Source organism: Rhododendron vialii, chromosome 5a, assembly GCF_030253575.1.
Source record: "Rhododendron vialii isolate Sample 1 chromosome 5a, ASM3025357v1".
Lineage (NCBI taxonomy): Eukaryota > Viridiplantae > Streptophyta > Magnoliopsida > Ericales > Ericaceae > Rhododendron > Rhododendron vialii.
This window is the reverse complement of record NC_080561.1, coordinates 14,167,164-14,191,775: the sequence shown is the minus strand read 5'-3', so window position 1 is coordinate 14,191,775 and position 24,612 is coordinate 14,167,164. Positions and strand designations below refer to the sequence as shown.

Here is a 24,612-nt window from a genome sequence, read left to right as displayed (position 1 = left end):
ATGGATATCCCTAATGATGCTTCATGGACAATGAGAATGTTGTTGAATCTCAGAAGTGTGGCGCAACCTCTGATTCAGTACTTGATTGGCAATGGACAAGGTACCTTTCTTTGGCTTGAAAACTGGCATCCCCTCGGACCTCTTTTTAATAAATTTGGCGAGAATATTGTATATAATCTTGGTAGATCTTTGAACTCTAAAGTCTCCTCAATTATTCATGACGGGGTGTGGAGGTGGCCTAGACAAAGGAATAGGGCCACTCAGTTTATCATAGAGCATACACCTGCTGATTTTAAACCAATTTGTGATAGGCTGGATTCAGTTGTGTGGATCCCTCATCTAGCTGGTTTTACTGTGTCTTCTGCTTGGGAGGCGATTCGGCTTAAATTTCCTATTCAGCCTTGGTCAAGCATAGTTTGGTATAGTAAGAATGTGCCTCACTGGGCTTTCATTCTGTGGCTAGTTGTGCTTCATAGACTAAGTACAAAGGATAGGTTATTGAGTTGGGGGATGAATGTAGAGGATGGTTGTGTTCTCTGTAACAATGGCCAAGAGTCTCATGAACATCTGTTTTTTCATTGTGTTTTTTCTCAATCAGTTTGGGGTGCTATTTGGCAACGATGTTCTATGGCTCAAATCCGTTCTTCCTTGTCTGATATGATTACTTGGTATATCCAGAATGCTAAAGGGTCTAGTTTTAAATGCTGGCTTTTGAAGAGTGTGCTAGCTGCTTGTGTCTACAACTTGTGGATAGAACGTAATCTACGGATTTTTCAGCACAAGTTTTCTCCTATTGATCAGGTTATACTTAAGACTGTAACTTCTATTCGGGAATTAGTGCACTCAAAAACGGGGGTTAAACAATCCCAAAAGAACATGGAGTTATGTTGTAATTGGGGGCTCTCAAATAGGATTTTTACTCCATCAGTTTTGTATAGGCAAAATCTCTAAAGATTAGGTAGTCCTTTCGGTTTTTTTGGCCTTGTTTCCTTTTTTCTCTCTAGTGGTTCTCTGAGGTTTTGTCTCAGGTGCCTTAGGAGTTGTGTTCTTTCAGGGGTATGCCTCTTAGAGTTGTAAAATGAGTTTGCGCTTTATAAAAGGAATGTGCTTATCCAAAAAAAAACATCACGTCACTTGCCTCCCAAAGTTATCAATCGTGTACCGGCAAGTGTACTGTTTTCTCTACTGGGATAGTATGTACCGGTACCGGTATATATATCTCGGTACCGTTCCGGATTGACCGTAACATATTTTTTAAAATATGTTCAAAAAAACCCACAAAAAAAAAACTCAAAGTAGAGGTATAAAATAAATTCTAACACTTTGATATACCTTAAAATTAGTTCTAATAACAAATTAAGATAATTAACATGTTATAGAAGTTTTGTTGAACTATCTTAAAATTCAAGCATTTTTTAAGCAAAAGAAAAAAATACACAATTTCTTTGTTCCGGCCAATACGAACGGTACAAGTTCGGTATCGTCCGGTGCAAGCCGGTACGCATTGACAGATCATGGCATTAAGAAAATGCATCATGGTATTATCACCAACCTTAATACAATTAATTCGAAAAAATTTATTTACATTTTGAATCTTTATTCACTAAAAATTCGGAATGCTACATATATGATTAAAACTTTACCAAATACAACAAAATTAAATTATAACTTTTTAACTTCGGTCCATGGGTTTATATATATATTTTTTAATTTCATGAATAATGCATATTGCTTTTAAAAATTGAATTTAGTCCGAATCCATCCTAACTCGTCCATAAAATTGGTGGAATTTCTAACTTGAAATACAATTTTCTCTCCATTAAAATTGTCATATTAATTCAAAGGAAATCAGGTCAACCGCTCAACAACCTAAGAAGATTGCAATCGAACCGAATGGCCCACACAGAGCCGACAAAAGACCGGTTCAATTCTACCCCGGTTCATCGACCCGCTTCCCTGCTAACAAACTAAAATCCTCTCTCTCTCTCTCTCTCTCTCTCTTTCTCTCTAGAAATCCCTCACAAAAACAGACGACGTTGCAAGTTGAGCGTAGCCGTACCCCAATCGGTGCCGCGCCATGGAAGAGAAGCCATCGCGAGCCAATCTGAAGCGTTCGTTTCCTGAAGACGACGACTCCAACAAACCCCCCATGTACCTCTCTCTCCCCTTCCAATTTCTGTATCTCTATACCAATATGCATGTACATGTTCTTTAAATAACTCGGGTGTCCGGGCTAGCTTACGCTCCTTTCAACTAATCCTGAGGCCAAATCCCACCGTCACTCCGGGGGTTCAATTAAAACCGTAGCAAAGATCAGTATGGACTTGCCCAAAAGAGTTGATAGAACTCGAGAGGTTTCAAACCTGAAACTAAAGAGGGAGAAAACTCCTAAGTCTCAAGCCTTACTACAAGACCAACCCCTTGGGGTTATATACATGTTCATAAGCACGTCTACGAATATGTTGCTTAGTTTTTTTGCGTGTATTTGTAGCTCAAAACCCTAACATCTAATTATCGACTCAATTAAAGCTAAGTAGTTACAACAGGCAGCAGGCACAGTTAAGAACAGATGAGTAAATAATTAAATATGTAATGTGTATAATCTATGCTTATAATAGACATAATCACTCTTCAGGAATTTTGTTCGATATATGTGTGATTCGTGTGAATGTGTAGATTTAGAACCTAGTCTCTTAAAATGTTTCTGTAAACTAAATGGACTAAAAGTTCATTCATGTTTTCGCGGATTTCTTGGCAAGTCATTCTCCTCGCATGCAAATACCGTTTAGTGGAAACAAGTAAACAACTATTGTCATTAGCGAGAAGCAAGAAAATATAGCGCACCCTAGATTGTTGCAATATGCATTAGGATCAATTCCAGTTTTTGGGCCAGTCCATCTGTCCCACCTTTAATTGGACCCTTCATTCATGAATGGTGGAATACGTCCCAGGTTAGTCTGTCCATTGGGCTGACTATCGAGTTATCACAACAACAACAAAAATTGCATTAGGCACATTCCAAGAAGTGATGCATAAGTTGTTGTGATTGGCACAGTTCAGAGGCAGGTCCTAAATAAGGAAAAAGTAACTGGGTTTATGCTTTTCGTTGAGATTCCTTAATAGATGGCCATAATATAGTAAGCCATTTTCTGCAGTTGTGAAATGTAAAACTGTAATCTTAGGCTGTGTTTGGTTCAAAGATTTGAGTAGGGCAGTAATGTATCCAATAGGGGCACAGGGGGCAACCATACTTCCAAAGATTATTAAGAACACCTGTACGATACCAATGATCTACACGAGGATCGGAAAGTGACAAGGGTTCGCACCCCCATGGTTGGATTGTTTGCATTCCAAAGTTGGAATTTTTTATGCTGCCCTGGTGTATTGATTTGCTGAGGAAAAAAAAGAGAATAAATAAGCTTTAAAATTCCTTTTCTTTTCTTCTCGAGCCCTTCCATAAGTCGATATGCCAATACAACCTTAGGATAAACGATTTGCTTACACTATGGTAATTTTGAATACTTATAGGCAGAAGAGAATTCGGTTTCCAAAGGGTAAGAAGGTGAAACCTGGAGAAGAAAAGGTGGATGTATGGAAGCCTTCTGAAGATGCTCAGAGTGCGAAAAATGATCCGCGTCGTGCGGCAAAGGAGCGTGCAATGCGGCGGAATCAGATGACTACTGAACTCTGCAGTGAAGAAAATAGAGGGATGGTTCATGACATTACATCCGTGGAAGTTAAATATGCGGTATGTGTATCCATTTTTTATCGCTTGCTAGTTGCCTTTGTGGTTCTCGTTTCTTTATTTCTTGTTGTTAAGTTATTAAATGTCTTGATACTAGTGTCTTGATTGTTGTGGGGGAACCGTACCAACTGTGTCGATGTGCAATTCGAATGTAGTATGCAACTATGCAAGTGTTAAGAAGAGAGGTGATAATATTATACCATACTTCTTTAACACAGTTTTTACTGCTGTGATCGTTTCTCATGTACACATTACCCCAGAGAAATATATCCTAGTCCTAGAAAAAAATTGTGGATGAGAAGAAAAAAATGAAGTCCTGGAAATTGGTTGCAAAATAGTTTAATGAAAAATGATCATGTTGCTGGGTTATTTATTCCTATTGCGTTGTGTCGGTTTGAAGTTTTGTTCCTAAAGATGCAGGATTTTTGGGTTTGATTCATGGCAGTTCATGGCCACAACTGCCCCCTTCCGCCAAACTGCAATCTTTTTCAAAACAATACATTTATTAAAATCTATGATAGATTAGAAGTGCATTATGTTTTTTACCCATAAATTGTAGAATGTAATTGTAAGTAAATTTATAACGTTTGGAAGGACTTTTTTGGACTTCAAAAAGTCCATACAGCTTCAAAAACAGGGTGAGACCAAAAAGGTGTTCTCCCTTTATATATTAGCATAGACATCCAAAATAAATGCCCGTCTTCTCGTTAGTGCTTTTGATCTCCCATCTTCGAAAGAACTTCTGTTTATTGAAATCCAGATATATATTGTTTTTTGTCATTTTCTTACTTTGCTTACTTCCCAAAGGAGTTTGGTTGCTGTTTTTATGAGTATTTGTGAAGTAATGGTTTATGGTTATAGGGCAGTCCTAATGTTTCTAAGAAACTGTGGTATTGAGTATGTTTTCGTAACGTTGTGCACTACCTTTCTAAAAGGCAGCTAGTTTCTCCGCCAAGATAATTGCTTTCTATTTGTTATTGGAACAAGGGAAAGGATAGCCAATGATAGAAAGTTACTTCTGGCAGGAGGGTGAGACATTTGTCGAGGAAGGGATTCGGTTTGAACCTTTTAATCTGGAACAAGAGAGAGAAGAAGGTTATTTTGATGAACAGGGAAATTTCGTCGAGTACATTGATAATGAGATCAAGGTACTGTATCACTTGTATTCAATTTTTTCACCTTTTTTGTGGAACTTGTTTGTCATTTTTCTTATGATTAATTGCAGGACGCGTGGCTTGACAGCGTTGAGGTTGATACTAAACTTGCTCGAGAGGGATTCACAGTAACACATGACAAGGACAACATTGAAGAGGACAGTGATGGTGAACTGTCATCTGAAGAAATTGGAACAATTAAAAGGCGAATAGCTGATGCGTTGGAGCCTGGAGAAACGGTGAACTCCCATGGTTTTTGTCCCCCATATTTTTGTAAAAGAATTTCTGAATTGTCATGCATGTAGTGTAGTCACTCAGATTGGCATTTAAACTGGCTGTCTTTTTGTCAAAAAATGAAAGTTTAACTATGATACTTTTTTGCTAGATAAATAAAATGCAAAGAATATGGTTGAGTAACATCATTTTGAGAGGAACCTTGGAGCTTATCACATTTCAAAGGACTATACTTTTTGCCCCTTTTAGATTGAAGTATTATTATGAGTTGTGTGGAAGCTTAACTTATTATTCTCTTTCGTGTGTGTGCGTGTGTAGTGAGGTGTCATACATCCTTGTTAGGATGCTTATAAGGTCGGCAAGAAGAACATGATAAACAGTCTTTAGTAATCATGCATTCTTGTAAGTCTTATCTTACCCATTGCATGGTGTGCATGGTGCAAGGGAGGCATAGGAATTTCTCTTCTAATAAAGAAGGTGTTAGATTGTCATAGTTTTGTGGTGAAATTGATATTCATGACTGTGGAGGCTGACAGAGTTTGGAGGCCAGATTAAAGTTGGTTCATGACAAGTTTTTGTACACTGTTATTTTGCTTGATCTTCAAAGTGTTCAGAGACTATACTTTTTATAGGAATGATTTTCTGACGTGCAATATAAATGTCCAAACTGTATATTGTGAGTGGGAAATACGTAATTGTGGTGAACAAAGAGATATGAATATGGATTGCCTGTGATGTGCGTAAAATTTTGATAACGTGTGCATACATTGACATTTGCCTCCTCCTCTATATGTTTTTCCCATACAAATGAACTATTGACTAACAAGTTTGATAAGTGTGGCCCAACATCTATGTAGGCCTACATTTTATGAATTTTTTCTTTGTGCAGTGTTATTATCATTATATGCCTGTTCATTGCTCTGTTGTTTAAATGGTTTGTTATTGGTCCGGTAGATTATGCTCTGCACAGGTCATTTTTATGCTGGGCTTACCATTATGTGTTGTCAGATTTTTTTTATACTGGACATTAGAATATGATTTTATGTTCTTCGCAGATTCTACAAGCATTGAGAAGGCTGAAAGGAACATCAAATAACAAGAAGGAAAAGATGTCTCCCGAAACAAAACTTCGCTTTGATCAGCTTACTGAAGATGCCATGAAACTGATGGAGAATGGTGATTTCAGTTAAGTGACTTGTTTTGTATTGATTAAACGTCGTTGATACTGATTCTTATTAAATGAGATATTGGCTGCCATGTTTCTAAGTTTGTGGGATGAGGAAGTAGCTATATTTTACCCTGTGAGCGTTTAGATATCTTACTCTGCTCCTTGGTTCAACTTTCAATTGCAGATGTATATGAAGAAAAGCAGGAGGTGTTTGAGCGAGAAGCAGGTCCGTATTTTATTAGTTGTTTTTGAACTGATTTCCGAATAATCCCCTCATGACTAAGCCAGAAAGGGAAAGACAAAGGGAGGTAAAAGATATGTCCTCTTAGTTTTCTGTTTGTATGGATCTTATCTTCAGTTTGAACTATAAGAGGCATCAGTAAGTTGCAGATGATTCAATGGTTACTGTCCAAATTGGATATAGTTAGTATTACTATTTCCTGAAGTTGTTTCTTTACAGAATCTTGTTTCCTAAGGTGGTTGCTTGGGGATTTTAGTAGGGAATTCAGTATGGTGCTAGGTGGTGAGTCTGTTGCCTAATGACATAATATGAGTAGTTCTGAGCGTGTGTGGGTTTTGTTGTGTTGCTTTTGCTTCTTTGTAAGCCTGTGTTTGGTATGTTTTAGCAGTTGTCATCCAGTATAGTTCTAATATTACCTGTTTCTTTACATTTTGGATGTATTGCTGCAGTTTTGAACCTTAAATAGCTGGAAATGAGTGATCCTTTTTTTTTTGGTTAAAACAATTCCTCAATACTTTCATATTCATATGTTTCAAAGGAAGTCTTCCCTCATTGTAGGATAAAGTACGGATTACCTCCCTATGGTTTGGCCCTTTGGCAGATAACCTCCCTATGTTTACTAATGACCAGTTCGCCTCCCTATGATTTTGGACTAAAGTGCTACCGTTATATTTTCCTTCCAAACTGATGGAAGGTGTAAAACACATGCCTATTTTGAGAGTGAGATGAAAAAAAATCAAATAAAGGTAGATTTTTGGTGTAAGATGACCACACTACCCTTCTCCATCATCTTCCCCTACGCTACCCTCCCAAACAACAAAATCCTCTCTACCATCCAGAATATATCTAGAAACCCACTGTCCATTTCCCCCCCTGCACAAACCCACTCAAAAATCCCAACAGAAGAAGATGATCCAAATGAAGAAGAAGAAGAAAGAGATGGAAGACTTGGGCAAATATGAATCTGGGAAGCAAGAATTCAAGCCGGTGATTTCTCTGGCGGCTTCCCCGCAGCATTCCCCATCTGGATTTTCTGCCAGCGAACAGCTGACGGCAACGCTTGAGCCCTGGTGAGTCTTGGATAAGGAGAGTACTTCATGGATGTGCTTGTGGGTACACCTCCTAGACATTACTCTTTGATTCTTGATACTGGTAGTGATCTCAATTGGATCCAATGTGTTCCATGTTATGACTATTTTGAGCAAAATGGCTCCCATTATAATCCCAGAGAGTCAACAAGGAGGAATCAGATTTTTGGGCTGATCGTGAACAAGGATCAGATTTGTGGGTTTCCAACTTCACTTTGTTTGTTCGGATAAAAAAAAAATTCCACTTTGTTCGGTGTTGGTTTCTTTATTCCGGCAAGGTTTTGTTTTCTTTACTCCGGCGAGTTATTCCGAGTATATGTACTATGTGTGTGTATGTATGTGAAGAAAATAGGAGGCTGTTGGGAGATGCTAAGTAGAGTAAAGACCTTTCATTTAAGAAAGGGTAGCATGGTCATTTTACTTATGCCGTTAGCAGAGCTAGGAGTTGCACTTTACTTCAAAACCATAGGGGGGCAAACTGGTCATTAGTAAAACACAGGGAGTCATCTGCCAAAGGGCCAAACCTCAGGGAGGTAATCCGTACTTTGCCCCTCATTGTATATCCTCTAACATGTACAGCACTCAGTTGCATTGAAAATGTGTGGACTCTTTCTCACGGCCTTTTCCTCATCTGCAGAGGGATATGAGAGGTTGGCGCGAGCTAGAGAGGAGGGTATTTCAATGGATACAGGCAAGGGTAATTTCAATGCCTCTTTCACCAATGATTTCATTGCTAACGAAACGGATTTTGGAGGGGCATTTTCTGTACTCAACACAGCCGTGGGACCTTCAAACCTCAATATTCCCACTGAAGGAGCTCTACCTGATGGTGATGATTCACTTGATATGTTTGCGGAAGATGATGAAAGTGCTGCTGCCAATCCAACTACTGACGGGGGTCATTTGGTTTCTGGTCCTGATCACGATAGAATTGGTCAGCCCTTGGAAAGTAAGCTTTCAGTTACAAGTTTATTATGTCCAGGGGAGTAGATACTATTTACTAATTGGATTTGAGTATCCCTAGTAATTGCTTTGCCCTGCAGGTGGAGGTTGGCAGAATGACTACGTGTACGATGAGGCTTCTGGGTATCCTCTCTCTCTCTCTCTCTCTCTCTCTCTCTCTCTCTCTCTCTGTGGGCATGGCGTGTGGGCATGGCGTGTGGGCATACACGAAAGGTTCACATCATATGTCACCAACCTTTTTATGGAAGCTGTTTCAAGTAAAATATGGATCAGGGGTTTTTGCTGTTTCTAATCCTCGATTTTTTACTCTTAGATCTTTTTAGCTTTTTAAACAGTAAACTTGTGATCTCTGTGAATGTAGATCTTCCATTGAACCTCACAAATAATGTCTAATATTAGTTTATCAATTTTTTGTTCCTCCAGGTACTACTACAGCAGTAGCTCGGGTTACTACTATGACCCATCTTCAGGATTGTATTGTTGTGCAACATCGGGACAATGGTAACTTGCATCCTTGTTGTATTGCTTTTGATATTTGAATTTTTTTTTTTTTCCTTCAATGAATTGCTTTTTTTATTAGTGAAAATGTTTGATTTTAGTTGCATAACAGAATCATAAAATTCTGTAATATTATTAATCAAATAGGGATGGAAAGCAAACAATTCATAGTGGAGTTCGGACAAAGACTTAAAAAAAAAAAAGAGGTCATAATGTACCTGAATGAAATGGAGAATTTTGAGAAGGCTTGCCCCGATAAGGTATCTGAGAAGTTCCATTACACATTTTTTAATTGTCTGCAGTTATATCTGACTTCAACTCACAACTATGGATACATATTCTGGCACATGGCCCTAAAGTCACGTCTTTTTCACCATGCATCTTGAGAATAGACTGACTACCAAAAGTACTCGTTCAGTCTCAAGAAATTTTCTGTTGTTCTTGTTCACCCATATCAGAGAAGTACTGTTACATATATTTTTCTTTGTCCAGAGTTGTATATCTGAGTTTCAATCCCAAACTCTGGTTATATTTGTACGTATATATAGGTATACTGGGACATGGCCCTCACTTCCCATATAAGGTCTTTGTCACCACGTGTGTCCACGTGTTCCTTGAGAATAGACTTACTACCAAAAGTACTCGTTCTTTCTCAAGTTATTTTCAGTTGTCGAGTGACTCAAGTTCACCCTTAAAACAAATATTATCTCCTGTGTACCTACAGTAGGGTTTGTGGTATGGCTTGGTTAATGGAAGTTCGTTAGGAATTTAACGGTAGCAAAAGTTTCTGTGTTGAGGAACAAACGGGTTAGGAAATTGGCAGAAAAGGCGGATTGTAGAAGCTGTGATGGAAATTTTTGGACAGTAGAAGTTTGATACGGCCATTTGGAGAAGGTGTATTTCACGGCAAGAGAACATCCATTGAAGACTGGAGTTATTGAATGACTTTGACACGAAAGTTGCCTGATAGAAAGAAATTTTGGGACAGTAGAAGTTTGATACAGGCCATTTGGAGAAGGTGTACTTCACGGCAAGATAACATCCGTTGAAGACTGGAGTTATTGAATGGCTTTGACATGAAAGTTGCCTCATAGAAAGAGTTACAATCCATTACCAATTTGTCGTATTTCATCATCTCAGAGAACATGTCTTTCGCTTGGATGAAAAACCTAGTATGGCCCTAAAAGAACTTAAATAGGCATTGAATATTCAGTTTTACTGCTTATTATCTCTTTCATGTGTTTCTTTTTTTTTTCTCTTTGTTCAACCTTCTACTATAAATTCTTTCCCTTCACTAATATTGATGGTCTATTGAGTATTGACGGTTAAATAAAAATGGTAGGCTTTGGTAACGTAAAGCAAAGGCTATGGGTACCACGACCATCAAGTAACTTTTGGTCAAAAATTAGTGTGCATGGTAGTTTTGAGGAACTTTTTCCTCATACATTCGTCATAGGAACCGGTTGCCTCGGGAATTTAGGGGGGCTACATTAGGTTCAGCTTTACATAATTATATTGCTAGTTAATTCTATGATCTTTTCTAATTGCTCTCATTAATTCAAATCATCATTCCATCCTCAAAAATAAAATCTGTGCATATTCCTCCTGCTAATGCTTACTCTTGTCCTTGACAGGTACTCATATAATGAAGCAACGGGTTCCTACAATGAAATTCAGGAGGCTCCAGTAGGCATTAGCTGATGGAGACTACAACACTTCTGTATATTGGGGTGTGAAATACAGTTAGTTGAGTAGAGGCAAACTGTGGTCTAATCTGTCTTCTCTCTTGGTTATTGAAGGATTTTATGTGTCTCGTGGACATGCACTGCTTGTAGATCATATGCACAGGAATTTTAGAGCTAGAGCAAGGTTTTTTCTGCTCAATTTCTCATCTGTCACTCGAATTTTCTGAAACTCTCACTTTTCAATTTTCTATAGTTGTGAGATGTTGCAACTTTTTTCCTAGAAAAAGTGTTTCGTGCAGTCTCGTCTATATTTCTTGACGTTGCAACATACGCTTGTGTTTTGCGCACTCTCCTCTTCACATGCATGGTTAAATCTTCTTCTCATATTATTCATATTCCACTTAATCATAAGCCATAGACCCTATTTGAAGGAACATGCCTGATTTCCCATCACCGAAGCACAATAACAATGAGGGATTGATAGGGATTCAGAAATATTCGTAGTTCGTCATCCCGTGGGAAACCTTGATTTTGCTTACGATGGATGTATTTGGAACAAGAATTTGGGTATAAATAAAACAATTAAGTTTTATTGGCTAATGACGGTTAGTTTAGAAATATTCATAGTTCATCATCCCATGGGAAACCTAGATTTGGGTATAATAAAAAAGAAGAAGAGATTTATTGGAGCCCTAGTAAACACTAGGAAGACAAATACTATCTAAATAAATGCCTGGCCGGTCCTAATTTTGGCTTTCTTGGCCCGGCAGGTCTTTTGTGTCAAAAGTGCAATTCCCTCCAAGTCTCTTGAGTATAATTTTACTTATTTACCCTCCCTTAAATAGGTTTTGTACAGCTGTTGGTTCATTTTGTCGCCCATCTGATTTCAAATCTCCCATCTCTCTCTCTCTCTCTCTCTCTCTCTCTCTCCATCCAGCCATGGACGACGTCCGCTGCAGTCCGTTCACGGCAGCGACGTGGTGGTTCACTACCGGACCCATCCCTACCCACCCAATTATTTACGCCCTGTTTGGATGGCGGAGAAGAAGGCAGATTTGTGAGGCGGCCGGATTTGTAGTCCTGGTCCCACTCAAATCCCGTGTTTGGTTGAGTTTTGAGGAAGCCGGAGTTGAACACTGTAGCGGCTTCAAATCCACCTCCAGGTGGATTTGTGAAAGACTGGTCTGACCCTGTCGTTGGTATATCCGGGGGGTTTCAGACGTTTTTACCCCTCCAAATCCCCCTTGTCGATCCAGGTGGCCCTCGTTTTTATTTTCTCAGGCGATTTGTTTTGTTTTCTGAAAACCAGACCAACAATAATTATTTGTGGTTGAACTCACAAATTGAAGGTTAGAACTTGAAGAATCGAAGTGGGTTCAGAGGGATTTGTGGTGGAATTAAAGTTTTTTGACTGAGATTTGAGAGAGAGATGAGGGGATTTCGATCTGGGCTTGACTAACGTGAGTGAACCAGGGCTGGAACTCCGAAATTCAAGGTTGAATCTTGATGATTGTTGGTGGGGAGTGAAGGATTGGTGGAGAATGATCGACGACGGTCGGAGGGGAGATGATCGACGGCGGCAGCGGCAACAGCGGTGGTCGGAGAAGACAAAGGGTTCCAGAGCATCGGGTTGGGTGGGGGCTGGGTGAATGACCAGTGGGTTTCAGAGGATGGGGTTATGGGAGGGTTATGTATAGTTCCAATTATGTATATATACATATATAACTCTTCCTCACTTCCCACTTACATTTGTTTAATTTTTTTTTATAATTAATATTGTTTCTAACTTGTGTCGGAAAAAAAAAATTTCTAAAATGAAATTAAGATTAAACATTTTGTATTCTAAAATGAAATTATTTTATTTTATTTTAAAATTAATGGTACATATCTATTTATTTTAATTAATATGAAATAAACCAATTTTGAACATTAAAAATTCAAAGTGGGGCAATTAAGTCATTTTACATCTTATCGTATCATATCCATCCTTCAAATCTCCCTTTTAAAAAAATCATCCAAACACCTCGTTACAAATCCACCATTCTTAATATATCACCCCTCATTATATATCCACCTTCAAATCCACCATCATTCTATATCCACCCAAAACAAATCCTCCATCCAAACGGGCCGTTAGATCCGACAGCGTCTGTATCTTGCCCGCGGCACGACTCGCGGAGGCCTTCTTCTTGTCCTGCCGGGGCCGGAGACCGTATTGGCTGGGCGGCGGGGGGCGGAGGAGGAAGGGCGGCGGAGAGGGGCATCGGGAGCAAGACGGAGACGACGAAGGAAAGAGAGAGGCGAAAGGGGAGAGGGGTTGTTGTGGAGCGCTGGCGGCAGGGCAGCGGTTTTGGCAGTGATGGGGAGCGTGATTGGGGTTCGAGCTCTCCACTATGGTTTTGTCGTTGCCGGCGTCGAAGGTTTTCTCCGGCTATTGGAAGGAATTCCATATTCTGATGCTAAATGAAGTGCAAGATTTAAAATATTACTCGTATATAAATCCCACTTGGGTGACGTGTTACACTTGGTCAATTGCTACAAACAAAGTCCATCTGTCCATGTTTTTTTTTTTCCTTTGTGCGTAAACTTTCCATGTCCAAAAGTATAATGTTTGGATTGGATTTTGAAATTATTTTTGAAAAATAGTAGGGATAATAAGAGGAGAAAGATAGAGAAAGAAATGTTAAAAATAAGGAAAATTTAGGGGAAATTTTTTGAAATTTTTTTATTTTGAGTAGTAAAGAGAACATCACATAAATTATTAATACTCGCATGTCTCTCTCTCTAACCCAACCACCTTTGTCTACCAAACACCCGTGAGTTGTTCTTTTTTTGGTTCAGATCTAGGAGTATTAATATTGGTAATTGTGTTTTTTTGTGTATTGAGCATGTGTTTTTAGATTAATACTGTTAATTGTGGTGTGAATTTAAATGAAAATTAACATTGTTAATTGTAGTGTGAATTTAAATGAAAATTAACACTGTTAATTTAGATAGAATTTAACACTGTTAATTATAAATTTAGACAAAATTTAACACTGTTAATCGTGGCGATGGTGGCGGCGGTGGTGGTGGTGATATAAGAGGTTATATGGGCCAACTATTAATTAACACTGTTAATTGTTAATTGTTAATTGTGGTGTTAATTTAAAGAGAGATTAACACTGTTAATTATGGTGGTGGTAATGTCGGCGGCGGTGGCATGGTGGTGATGGTGGAGTGGTGGTGGCAGTGGCAGCATTGTGGTGGTGGTGGTGGTGTAGGAGGTTGTATGGGTCGACCGTTAATTTAGACAAAAATTAACACTGTTAATTGTGGTGGTGGTGGTGGCGGCGGCGGCGACGGTGGTGGTGGTGGCGGCGGTGGTGGCAACAAGGTGGCGTGGTGGTTGCGGCGGCGGCGATGTGGTGGTGGTGGTGGTGGGGCATGGTGGTGGTGGTGGTGGTGGTGGCAACGTGGTAGTGGCGATGGCGGCGATGGGGTGGCGTGGTGGTGATGGTGGCTGAATCGTCTCTCTCCAATCGATTTTATCCACATTTCTACACATGCTCCACCCACTACCCATGTACTTGAATGCCACTCTCACCCCCACGTCTGCCCCCCACGTTGCCCATTTGAAAGCCCAAAAAAAAACAGTTAGCTCCGTGTTTGCCCACAACACTTATATTATTCCCACCTCCAAACTCTAACAGCAAATCCCACATTCTTCGAAATTATCATTGCGCACAATTCTAACATTCATCACTTATATTATTCCCACCTCCAAACTCTAACAGCAAATCCCACATTCTTCGAAATTATCATTGCGCACAATTCTAACATTCATCCCGACTGACGAAAACATTTCTAACATTCGTCCTCCACTGATGATTTCCATGATCTCACTCCATGGTTTGTTAAGAGAATTTGTTCATGGAAATTTAAGCAACAAGTTCGGCTTCATTCTTTACAAGAATTTGGTTGCAGATTTTTGAGTACCAAGTATGGCTTTAATTATTATAAGAATTTGTTCATGAAGATGAAGTGCATACCATTTGCTCAAAGGTTGGTTTTCATCTCCAAACTATGTACCTAAACATTTACGAAGTTTTGACCACGATGCTAGGCATATTTGGTTGTGTTCTAAAGCGTGTATGTTTGATTTAGTTCTTCAGCCTTAAGCTCTTCCAAAATCTTATTTTTCCTCTTTGGCTATTTTAACTTATAAGAATTTGTTCACAGTGCTGGGCATATTTAATTTGTTTGGGAATTTTCTGCTCCAGAAGACCTTCATATTTGATTAGAGTCTCGTCTTTGCTTCAAAAAATATATCACCAAAAATATGACACTAATGGTGAAGATTAGTCCATGCACATGGAATTCTAATCCATAAATATTCTTAGAAAAAGTCGCTCCACATTTATACAGCAACTTTTCAAAATAATTTGTGTTCCTAACATTTACATTTCCCACTGGTTTACATGATCCACAGGTTTTGATTCAAGAGAGGTGCAGCATTCAAGCTAGAAAAGGTTTATGTCCGTTCGGAAGATCTACAATGTGAACGAACCCGATTATTGAGACGAACGCGAAATGGAGACGAAATTGTCGGACTGCACGGGGTGCATCCTCCGACAGACAAGCCGTTTTCATCAGTTACACTCAGACGTCTCCCCCGTTGCCCATTTGAAAGCAATAAGTGCAAAATTTAGTAATAGGTACTCCAATTCACATTTCACATAATCTGATGTACCACTGCCATTCTCATATTCTTCAGCTCCATTTGCTATGAGAAGTTGTTCGCGTAATTTTAAGTATCAAGTTCGGCTCCATTTGTTCCAAAAATTTGTTCACAGATTTTTGAGTACCAAGTTCAACGAGAATTTGTTCATGAATTTTTTGGTACCAAGTTTGACTCTAATTGTTATGAGAATTTGTTCATGTGGATTATGCCAATTTTGTTGAAAGGTTGGTTTTAGTCTCCAAACTACCTACGCATTTACTTCTTCTTTTTTTATTAGTTGTGCCCGTTAGATGCACGAGGAGCAAAAAAACACATCAACGTGAACCCTTTTTTTTCTATTGTCTCGTGCGCATCGAACAGATACAACTAATAAATAAATAAATACTCTATGCAAATGTGTTTGGGTTTCTCATGACTCCAAACCTCATCCCTAATTTTCTAGACTTATGTCTTTTTTAATTTTTAAAATTTTGGAGAGAGAGAGAGAGAAGGTGAGGAGGGGGGGGAGAGAGAAGGGGGAGAGATTTTAGGGGAATTGAGAAAAAAATATCCAATGCTCCAGTGATATTTTCATGTGGTGGCTCAACTTTTTTTTCCATCATACATTTGCTTCCCACTGCAAAGTATCGAGCCCGTAGAAATTATTTTTTATCCCATGCATTTTTGAGGACCCGAGTAGAAGGGATGGCAATGAGGCGGGGCGAAGTCGGATTTAGCGTCCCCCAAACCGGCCCCATTATATATCGGATTGGAGTCGGAGAGGGAAAAATCGGGAAGGTGCCGGGGTCAGAGAATATTCGGGTCTCCATTCACCGTAATAATTTAACTATTTTTGTTCTTTTTAGAATGTTTTGACAAGAAAACAAGATATTGATGATTGATGAGTTAAAAAAATAAAAATAAAGAAAACAGAGACATAAACTTATGTTTTATTAATTGGTATATTGCTCTTACTATATGAAAACTATGAAATTTATTTAGACATATACATACAAAAATATAAATATCTATAATCTAAATAGGATCGGGTCCAAACAGGACAGGAGAAGCTAATACCATCCCCGCCCCATTTGCTTATCGGATCAACAAATACCCACTCGGATCGAGGCAAGGAGGTCGGAAGTGGGGATGGGTTGGAAGTAATTGCCATCCCTACCGAGTAGACATCTTAGCAATTCATATTCGTGAGTTTCGCTAATATAATAGAAGCCCCATTTCGTCAAATCTTACTCTGTCTATCTCAGCGTCTTTGAGCTCAGCAACCTCTTTTGGGGCTTGGTCTGCTGTGGCCACTTTCCCAAAGATTCACGTTAAGACATCTTCTGGTTCCGACCCAGCTAGACCCAATTGGCTTTCTAATAGTACATGTTACGTCTTCCCACCATTCACCTCCAAACACTTGAGAAAACTTCAAGTTCTACCTACACATGTATCATCAAATATGTTACCAAACCACTTCTGAAGCTGTACATGGCATTACCCCTCACTTCCTCAATGATGCACAGTCGAAAGGTCACCTACCGGGTCATTAGTTGTCAGCATTACGGAAAGTGCACCATCTTAATTCTCAGAACAACTGCCGCTTAGCAGTAGGGGTGGATACCGTGTCAAGTCATCTCGTGTTCGTATCAAAATTCTCTCGACCCTAATCCGACCTGTTTTGTTTTTCGTGTTATCTTGTTAGGTTCTCGTGTTGCGTCTAAAATTCCCACCCCTACTTGGGGATACCCCTTCCCCATCCCCTTAGAAGTAGACTACGCATCTGGCAAGTGAAAAAAAAATTTCTCAGAACTGCCACTCAACTGCATCCCATCTTCATCTTAGCTATGCAATCTTCCCAAATATGGTAATATACATCCCACTTCCCACCGTATGAGTATGCATACTGCACAAATACACTTATTGTAGGAATCAAGTTGAGAACACGAAAACACTTATTGTAGAAATCAAGTTGAGAACACGAAAACACTTATTCTAGAAATCAAGTTGAGAACACGAATGCATCGGTATACATCTTCCAGTTCTGCCCTAGGAAGAGCTATCTCGCACACTAGTAGAAAGACCTATGACTGGTGCTATAGAACACCATGTTACTAATCAACCTACTGGTGTCCCCCCGCAATATAAATATTCACAATTTAATTTCAATTCAAAGTCCCATATTGGCCAACTTAAGCAAAGCAGAATGAATAAACCAACCACACATACATGTACAGAGCTGACATTTCTACGAAAGGTTATAGGGGACAGGAAAAATGTAAGACGCGAGGTGAATACAGCAATGCTGCACTGATATGATACCGACAATAATCAGAGTAAAGGTGGAGCTACATATAGTTCACTAACTAATGTAGCCCTTATGAAATTGATCGAAGAACTAAGTTTGTAATATCCAGGTACTATTGGATATTTCCATAGAATCTAAAACTCACAAGTACACTTGCCTGACTGATGAACATTGACAGAACAAGTGCCCGATCCACTAAAAATAAGACATCACTACCCCTAAGAGACAAGGGAAGGTGATAATTTTCTCACTTCAATAGTTGAATTAGTTCACATAAATGCATTTGCACCTCATAAAGGTATTCTTTCAACAACAGCAAAAGCAGACCAATTAGCAAATGGGGAGTTGGCAGTCCCAAATTCAACCTGAGGGAGATTAGCAACAACTCGGCAATGGCAGATTGGCAGATTCAGTATCACTTCAAAGCTACACCAACAAACTCGTATCGAACAACATCAAAGACATCAGCTACAACTTCACAGCTACAATCACCAGCCCCATGTGCTAGGGAACACAAGTCAAACAAACTAAGAGGTCGATGGTAAATATTCTCTAATGAAATGCTCCACACGAATTAAAGGAACCAAAGTTACCCTCATTTGCCCACATGGTCGCCAAGTTCAGACAAGCATATCAAATTCATGTACCCTAACATGTGCATCCCATCGGCGTCGACAGCTACTGACCTTTTTAGGACCACCACAGCAAGGAATTCCAAGATTCATCGCTAATATATTTTGATCACCAAGAATAACAAGGTCAACATCAGAAAGTAAAAAGTTCATTTTCGAAAGTGAACGAGCTGAACCATATACCTTACCGATCATAGTTACATGGGAACCACACTAAAAAGAACTGTTCCCTGCAACCGTCATATGCTGCTATTCAAAACCAGCACCAGAATGACCTTAACTTTTATCTACATAATAATAGCACCAACAGCTACAAGATCACCATCTCAGCCAACGACCAGTTTCAATCTTTCCCGATCATAACTATAAAACCCAGTATTTGATTCACAATTAATTAGTAAACCCATGACGTCATAGACTCATAGGGACACAGGAACAACAAACGCATGCATAGTTTTCTCTCCCCAGTGGGGTGTGGAGAACCATAGTGCCAAAAACAGTTAAAAGGGAACAATTAAAAGAAAGAACAAAATAGAAACCATCCTATATTACGAGAGCTTCACAAGTAAGAAGTCAAATACTGGAAGAAAAACCAAAACGAAATCTAATATACCATGCGACAGTACTAAAATCTCCAAAAGACAACTAGTTCCTTCAGAAAAACAGTTTTGCAAAAGGCATGAAACTAAGAAATAATTAAACGATCGGGAGGACCATGCCTACCGAGATAGCACTAACTTTGATTAGAACTTCACGACCATCTAAGCTCTCAACAGTATCAAAATGGTCACACAAACACCTTCATAATTCTCTCCTGCCTATTATCCATTCCATCCTGCAGCATCACTCCTACAGAAAACAAAATTCCAATGTCACAAATTTAAAAAGTATACATCTATATGTTCATACATACAAGCAATAAGTATGTATGTGGCTTATCCAAAAAAAAATTAAGTACGTATGTGAAGATACGTTCACCTTGTTTGGTTCACATCTCAACTCATCTCATTTTTCTCTTCACACGTTTTTCAATACATTTTTCTCTCTATCTCTCTCCACTCATTACCACCCATTACATAAAAATAACTTTCAAAAATACAAACCAAACAAGGTGGTTGTACTTGCAGAACTCACATCAAGGTCAGAATTGCAAGGAGAAGAGCTTCGAGAATCGGCAGGTCGACGCCTTGGTGAAACACTTCGTGGGGTTGGAGACCTTTCATCATAGCTGCGCCTGTCAGGACTCTCACCCCTGGAGGAGGGTTTCTTGCGAGGGGACAAACTTCTCCGTGGACTAAGACTATCTCGACGAGGGGAGGCACTGCAAAACTCCCACACACATCATAATATTATTATTCCAATTATAGTTCACAACAGAAGAAACTTAAGACATTAAAGCCCCTTTGGATGGTGTCTGGTGAAAGGTGCAAGAAGAAAGAAAGGATTGGAGTTTCTCATCCAATATTACCATTTTGGTGAGAACCGGTGGGAAACAAAGTGGACTAAGAGAATTCATCATTTCTCTCGGGCTTTTAATCATCCAAATATGCAATGTAAGTCTCATTTTCTTTGCTTTCTCATAATTTTTTACCATCCAAAGGATTGCTTAAAGCATGAACCAAGAGTATTAAAAAGACCTCTCAAACGATCGACTCCTACTCCTGCTCTGATGATCATCATATCGCCCTTTCCCACGACCTCTGTCATAATCAGGACTAGCACTGCGACTCCTGCTTCGATGGTGGTAATCTCTCTCCCTCCCACGATATCTGTCATGGTCATACCTATCCAAACTCCTGCTGCGACTTCTCCTCCTGGGATAGTCATAGTCCCTATGATAATCATCTCGGTACCTGAAAATAAAAAACCATCGTTACTCATGCCAAATTACATCCTAATAAAACCTAAACTTGAGAGTAATCCCTTGCAAAACATCCTACCTTCGCCGAGGGCTGCGGCTTCTCAACCTACTACTGGTTCTTGGAACTGGTTCAATGACCCTTCCCTTGTCACTGTAATCAACAAGATTAGCACGTGACTAAAGGAAAGGTAATAATCATATAGAGTTGCTAACCACACAAAAGCACCCTTACTGAAGAAAAGAAAATCACTTGCCAGTTAGAATCCCTTAAATGATATGTACGAGATAGGAAAAGGCAAAATTGATAAACATCGACCTTCTTGAAAAAATGCAACAGTAGCCGATGGTGGCAACTCATCTTAATCTAATATTTCTTGGTATACATCAAGAAAATATACCCACACTTGTGGTGGAAGGCAGTGCTCAAAATCATCATTAACTCAGCCAAGAGCTTGGTACTTACATCCGCTCTGCATTTGGCCCATACTTCGCAAACTGAACCATAATTTCTCGGCCATGAATAAGCCTCCCTGAAAAGTACGTTGCAAGCACAATCAAGACAAAAGCACCAATATCCACAAACACAAACACAAACATGGACAAGAGCCTTAGGCCATGTTCGTTTTGAGACTTGAGGAAAGTTTTTTGAGGAAAGGTTGGGTCTAGAGACCCAAACAAACACGGTCTTAGTGTACATTTGTTTTCAAATTGGAGACAAAAATAAACCTTGGTCAAACACGTCACAAGAAAGATTGAGTCCACTGGTATTCCTTCCCATAGAATAGGATGCTAATTACTAGATAAGCTAGGTCAAGAGAATTATGCTAAAATGTTTTTGAAAAGAGCAGCATCTTGAACAAGCAAATATTCTTTGATTATTGGAAGATAGAAATGTGAAGTGTGAACTCATGTAGTTTTTCTCTCGAGTACATAATAGTGACACACACACACAGAGAGAGAGAGAGAGAGAGAGAGAGATACCATCTAGCCTATCAACAGCCTTCTGAGCTTCATCTTGGTACTTATAACGAACAAACGCAAACCCACGCGATTCACCAGTCCTGAGTACAGAAATTATATTTATTAAGAGAAAAGAAAATAGGAAACAAACTAAACAGTTCCATAAAACCACCAACAAAATGGTACTGCAAACAACCCTCAACTAGACAACTAAGAGCATCCACAATGTAATAATTAAAACCAAAAGGTTGCTAAAGTTAGCAATGTTTGCTCAAAAAAATGCTCATAATGTAATAATCAAACTTAGCAACTGTTAGCAACTCATCAAATTTGGACATTTGGATAATCAAAATTAGCAACATTTTGCTAATAATCAAATTTATTGGACCCCACATCTTCTCAATCAAGTACAACCATCATGGGAGAGTGAAACTCACTCTCTATAAAGCAAATACTTTATTGGTAAGTGAACCTCACTCTTCACTTTGGCAAGTGGTTCTGTATTTAACAATATTGATCACTTTATGAATTTTAACAAATGTTCTCCACTTTCACTTATTTTACTAGAATGTCATATAATGTAGACCATTAGATTGAGAAGAAAAAAACTGACCATTAGATTTGAATTTTTGCCAACTCATTTTGATTATGAACAAAAAATAAAAATATGGTACTTGACATTGCTAACTTTAACAACCTCTAAATGAATAATCAAAATCTCATGGGGCAAGTTTTGATTATTCACTTTTGATTATTACATTGTGGTTGTTCTAATACACCATGTCCAAGAAAGCACGAGAAAAATTATAAGATTGACTGTTCTCAATTTTTCCACCGAAGAATAAGGCCCCCTTTGGCCTAAATTTTCATTTTGGTATTTTTGTTTGTCTTTACTGAAATTTTATTAAATTTGCGTTCAGTATTTTATTTACATTAACCATTCGACTTAACAAGATAAATCTAAAAAGTACAATATTACGACTAAAAGCCAAAAAAAAAAAAGTTTCCCGAGAACATAGTTATCGATACCGTTCCGTACCGGCCGGTACGTACCGTTTTGACGGAAAACTGGTACCCTAACCCCCCAATTTCGTTCCGGTCCCAATACCGGTCAGTACCGGTCGGTACCGGACTTTTCGGAAAATACCGGCCGGTATCGGGATACCGGAAATTCCGGCCGAGATTTTGCAGCGTTTTTTTTTTTTTTTAAAACTTTTTCTGGTACCAAAAAAAAAAAAAAAAACGTTTCAGGCCTTTCTTTTTTTTTTTTACTTTTTCTTGTCCCAAAAAAAAAAACATTTCAGGCCCAAAAAAACTAAAAAAAATTTTAGCAAAACATAGGCTTAACCTTAGTACGTGCGCGAGGCTTAGATCCCGGATTTGCACCCCCCCCTGCGCACGAATAACCCGTGACGCGCACCCGGTTAATTGGTTTCCGAATCAATTTTTCCAAATTGCCTTCGGCCACAGCACATTTTCCCGAGCGCGCGAGACCTCTTATTGGGTTCTCATTCACAAGTTTACTAGTGTGCAAAGTCATTTAAAGTGGATAAGAGTTTTGTAACTAAGCAATGTGGGACTAGAGAATTTCTAGTAGAGATATTTTATGATAAATTGTATGATATGGGGAATTTTTTTGAATTATAATTATATATAATTATTATATATATTGTAGTTGCGGTAAATCCGAAATGGTACCCGGTACCTGACCGGTACCGGTACGTACCGTACCAGTAGGAAAACCGGTACCCTGTCCGAAACGGTATTCAGAACTATGCCCGAGAATGATACAAGTTTGAAACAAGCGTCTTTATTGATTTTTGTGTTATTTCATTAAAACTTTTTCCAACTCCCATCAATAATTTCATACTTTTCTGATTCCAAAAAGGGAACAACACTGAGACAATCATTAAGATAACAAAAATTAATTTAGGCCAAACTCACACTAACCGTACACATATTTGTATGCTAAACAAACCCTAGATTTGTGACGCGGATAGCCCGAATTGGCATGTCATTTTCCTTCTACACCGTCTCTCGAAAACTGAAAGATGAAATAACAACCAGAGAGGTATTTAGATTAAAAAAAAAACCTTCGATCCCTGGGAATGAAGATGTCCACCACCTTTCCATACTTGTCGAAGTACGGGAACAAATCATCAGCAGTTGTACCTAATTCGACCAAAAAGAAACAAACAAACAAAAGTAGGGCCAAATTAGACATCGATCGATCGATCGATGAAAAAACGGGAGAAAAGAAAAATCGATCGATAGAGAGAGAGGATTACGGAAACTGATGTTGAGGACGAGAAGCGAGTAGGTGTCTATGATATCCGGCGGGCCTGCCTTCCCAAAGTGCGACATCTCTCTCCCTCTCTCTCTCCCTCTCTCTCTCGTGTGTTTGTCGGGAAATAACGGAACCTTCGTGAAGAATCTAGGTCGGGGGTGCGTGTATATATAGGGAGAGAGAGAGAGAGAGAGAGAGAGGGGTGGGGGGGAAGCGGTGTCGTTTATCCGTGCAAGGTTGCTATAATGTGGTAAATTGCAGCGACCCGCCTGAGGTATTTCATAGTTTCGTATTTGGCACCCCAAATATGCCAAATTTACCCTCTCTCCTCCCACTTCTCTCTAACACGGAGGATACGCATTTCACCATTCTTCTCTCTCTCTCTCTCTCTCTCTCTCTCTCTCTCTCTCTCATGTGCGTCTACGGCTACCCCATGTCTCTCCCTCTTTTACATTCCAAGTCAATAGATTCCTTTAACAATGCTCTTAACCATTAACTCAAAATGTTGATATATGGCAATAGAAATCTCCATTAGACCACGAATAAGTTTGTTATATGACAAAAGTAGTTAGGAATGACATGTGGGTTAGGGAGGGCGGGAGGATGGGTAGTAGCGGGGTAGAGGAAAAATAGGCATTGAGGTGGCAATAGAACGAGAACTGGACTAGGGAATGACACATTGAGTAGAGGAAGAGGCAAGGGCGGGGTGGAGGAGGGCTTAGGTGGTGGAGAAAAGATATTGACCTTGAAGGAGACTCGACCATGTCGATAAAAGGCCTAGATTCCTTCTTAGAATGAAGACCATCTATGCTAAGAAAAGCTTTCACCATTCAAGTCCGGAAAAAAATAAAAGAAAAGAAAAGAAAAACTTCCAAGCTATGGAAACCTCCTAACACCCTGCCTTCTTGAACTTTGACTCTCAAAAGTTTTCCCAATTCGTTGGGTGAATTTTAGACTCTGTTTAGATCACAAATTCACAAATTTTTAATCGAAAACGCAGTCTCGTGTTCACAAAATTTCCACTTCAAAACTTGCTCACAAGAGAGTTTAGTATATTACGGCACATCTAAGATGAAAGCAAAGCGT

General features: G+C 39.1%; 3 protein-coding genes across 8 annotated transcripts; 2 read left to right on the top strand and 1 right to left on the bottom strand.

Annotated features, from left to right (window-relative positions):
• Nucleotides 1-951, top strand: LOC131327608 (uncharacterized). Its single transcript, XM_058360757.1, has one exon. It carries the CDS (start codon nucleotides 1-3, stop codon nucleotides 949-951), a length of 951 nt encoding a protein of 316 aa, XP_058216740.1.
• A 1,029-nt stretch (nucleotides 952-1,980) lies between these two features.
• On the top strand, nucleotides 1,981-11,071 carry LOC131326727 (uncharacterized). The gene is made up of 10 exons (XM_058359586.1): nucleotides 1,981-2,151; nucleotides 3,529-3,748; nucleotides 4,771-4,893; nucleotides 4,971-5,138; nucleotides 6,189-6,318; nucleotides 6,486-6,527; nucleotides 8,268-8,579; nucleotides 8,674-8,716; nucleotides 9,017-9,094; nucleotides 10,726-11,071. Exons 1-10 carry the CDS (start codon nucleotides 2,078-2,080, stop codon nucleotides 10,790-10,792), a joined length of 1,257 nt encoding a protein of 418 aa, XP_058215569.1. The 5' UTR covers nucleotides 1,981-2,077; the 3' UTR covers nucleotides 10,793-11,071.
• A 6,806-nt stretch (nucleotides 11,072-17,877) lies between these two features.
• On the bottom strand, nucleotides 17,878-23,678 carry LOC131327172 (serine/arginine-rich splicing factor SC35). Of its 6 annotated transcripts, none has more exons than XR_009200219.1 (11): nucleotides 23,528-23,678; nucleotides 23,333-23,411; nucleotides 21,261-21,340; nucleotides 20,743-20,809; nucleotides 20,359-20,430; nucleotides 20,056-20,271; nucleotides 19,553-19,739; nucleotides 19,142-19,267; nucleotides 18,602-18,781; nucleotides 18,380-18,513; nucleotides 17,878-18,290 (listed from the first exon to the last, which is right to left on the bottom strand). XR_009200219.1 is itself a non-coding variant. In XM_058360196.1 (8 exons), exons 1-8 carry the CDS (start codon nucleotides 23,601-23,603, stop codon nucleotides 19,262-19,264), a joined length of 783 nt encoding a protein of 260 aa, XP_058216179.1. In that variant the 5' UTR covers nucleotides 23,604-23,678; the 3' UTR covers nucleotides 18,948-19,261. The 6 variants fall into 6 exon arrangements, 1 of the variants encoding a protein (XP_058216179.1); XR_009200216.1 differs by having other exon boundaries at nucleotides 18,607-18,781; XR_009200218.1 differs by having other exon boundaries at nucleotides 18,380-18,781.
• Between the last annotated feature and the right edge of the window lie 934 nt (nucleotides 23,679-24,612).

Coding starts and splice junctions, on each gene's coding strand:
- LOC131327608 (XM_058360757.1), top strand. CDS start 1: ATGGATATCCCTAATGATGCTTCATGGACAATGAGAATGTTGTTGAAT.
- LOC131326727 (XM_058359586.1), top strand. CDS start 2,078: ATGGAAGAGAAGCCATCGCGAGCCAATCTGAAGCGTTCGTTTCCTGAA. Junction 3,749..4,770: donor CCGTGGAAGTTAAATATGCG/GTATGTGTATCC, acceptor TACTTCTGGCAG/GAGGGTGAGACATTTGTCGA. Junction 6,528..8,267: donor GGTGTTTGAGCGAGAAGCAG/GTCCGTATTTTA, acceptor CCTCATCTGCAG/AGGGATATGAGAGGTTGGCG.
- LOC131327172 (XM_058360196.1), bottom strand. CDS start 23,603: ATGTCGCACTTTGGGAAGGCAGGCCCGCCGGATATCATAGACACCTAC. Junction 21,341..23,332: donor TTCATTCCCAGGGATCGAAG/GTTTTTTTTTTA, acceptor TTCTGTACTCAG/GACTGGTGAATCGCGTGGGT. Junction 20,431..20,742: donor GGGCCAAATGCAGAGCGGAT/GTAAGTACCAAG, acceptor TGTTGATTACAG/TGACAAGGGAAGGGTCATTG.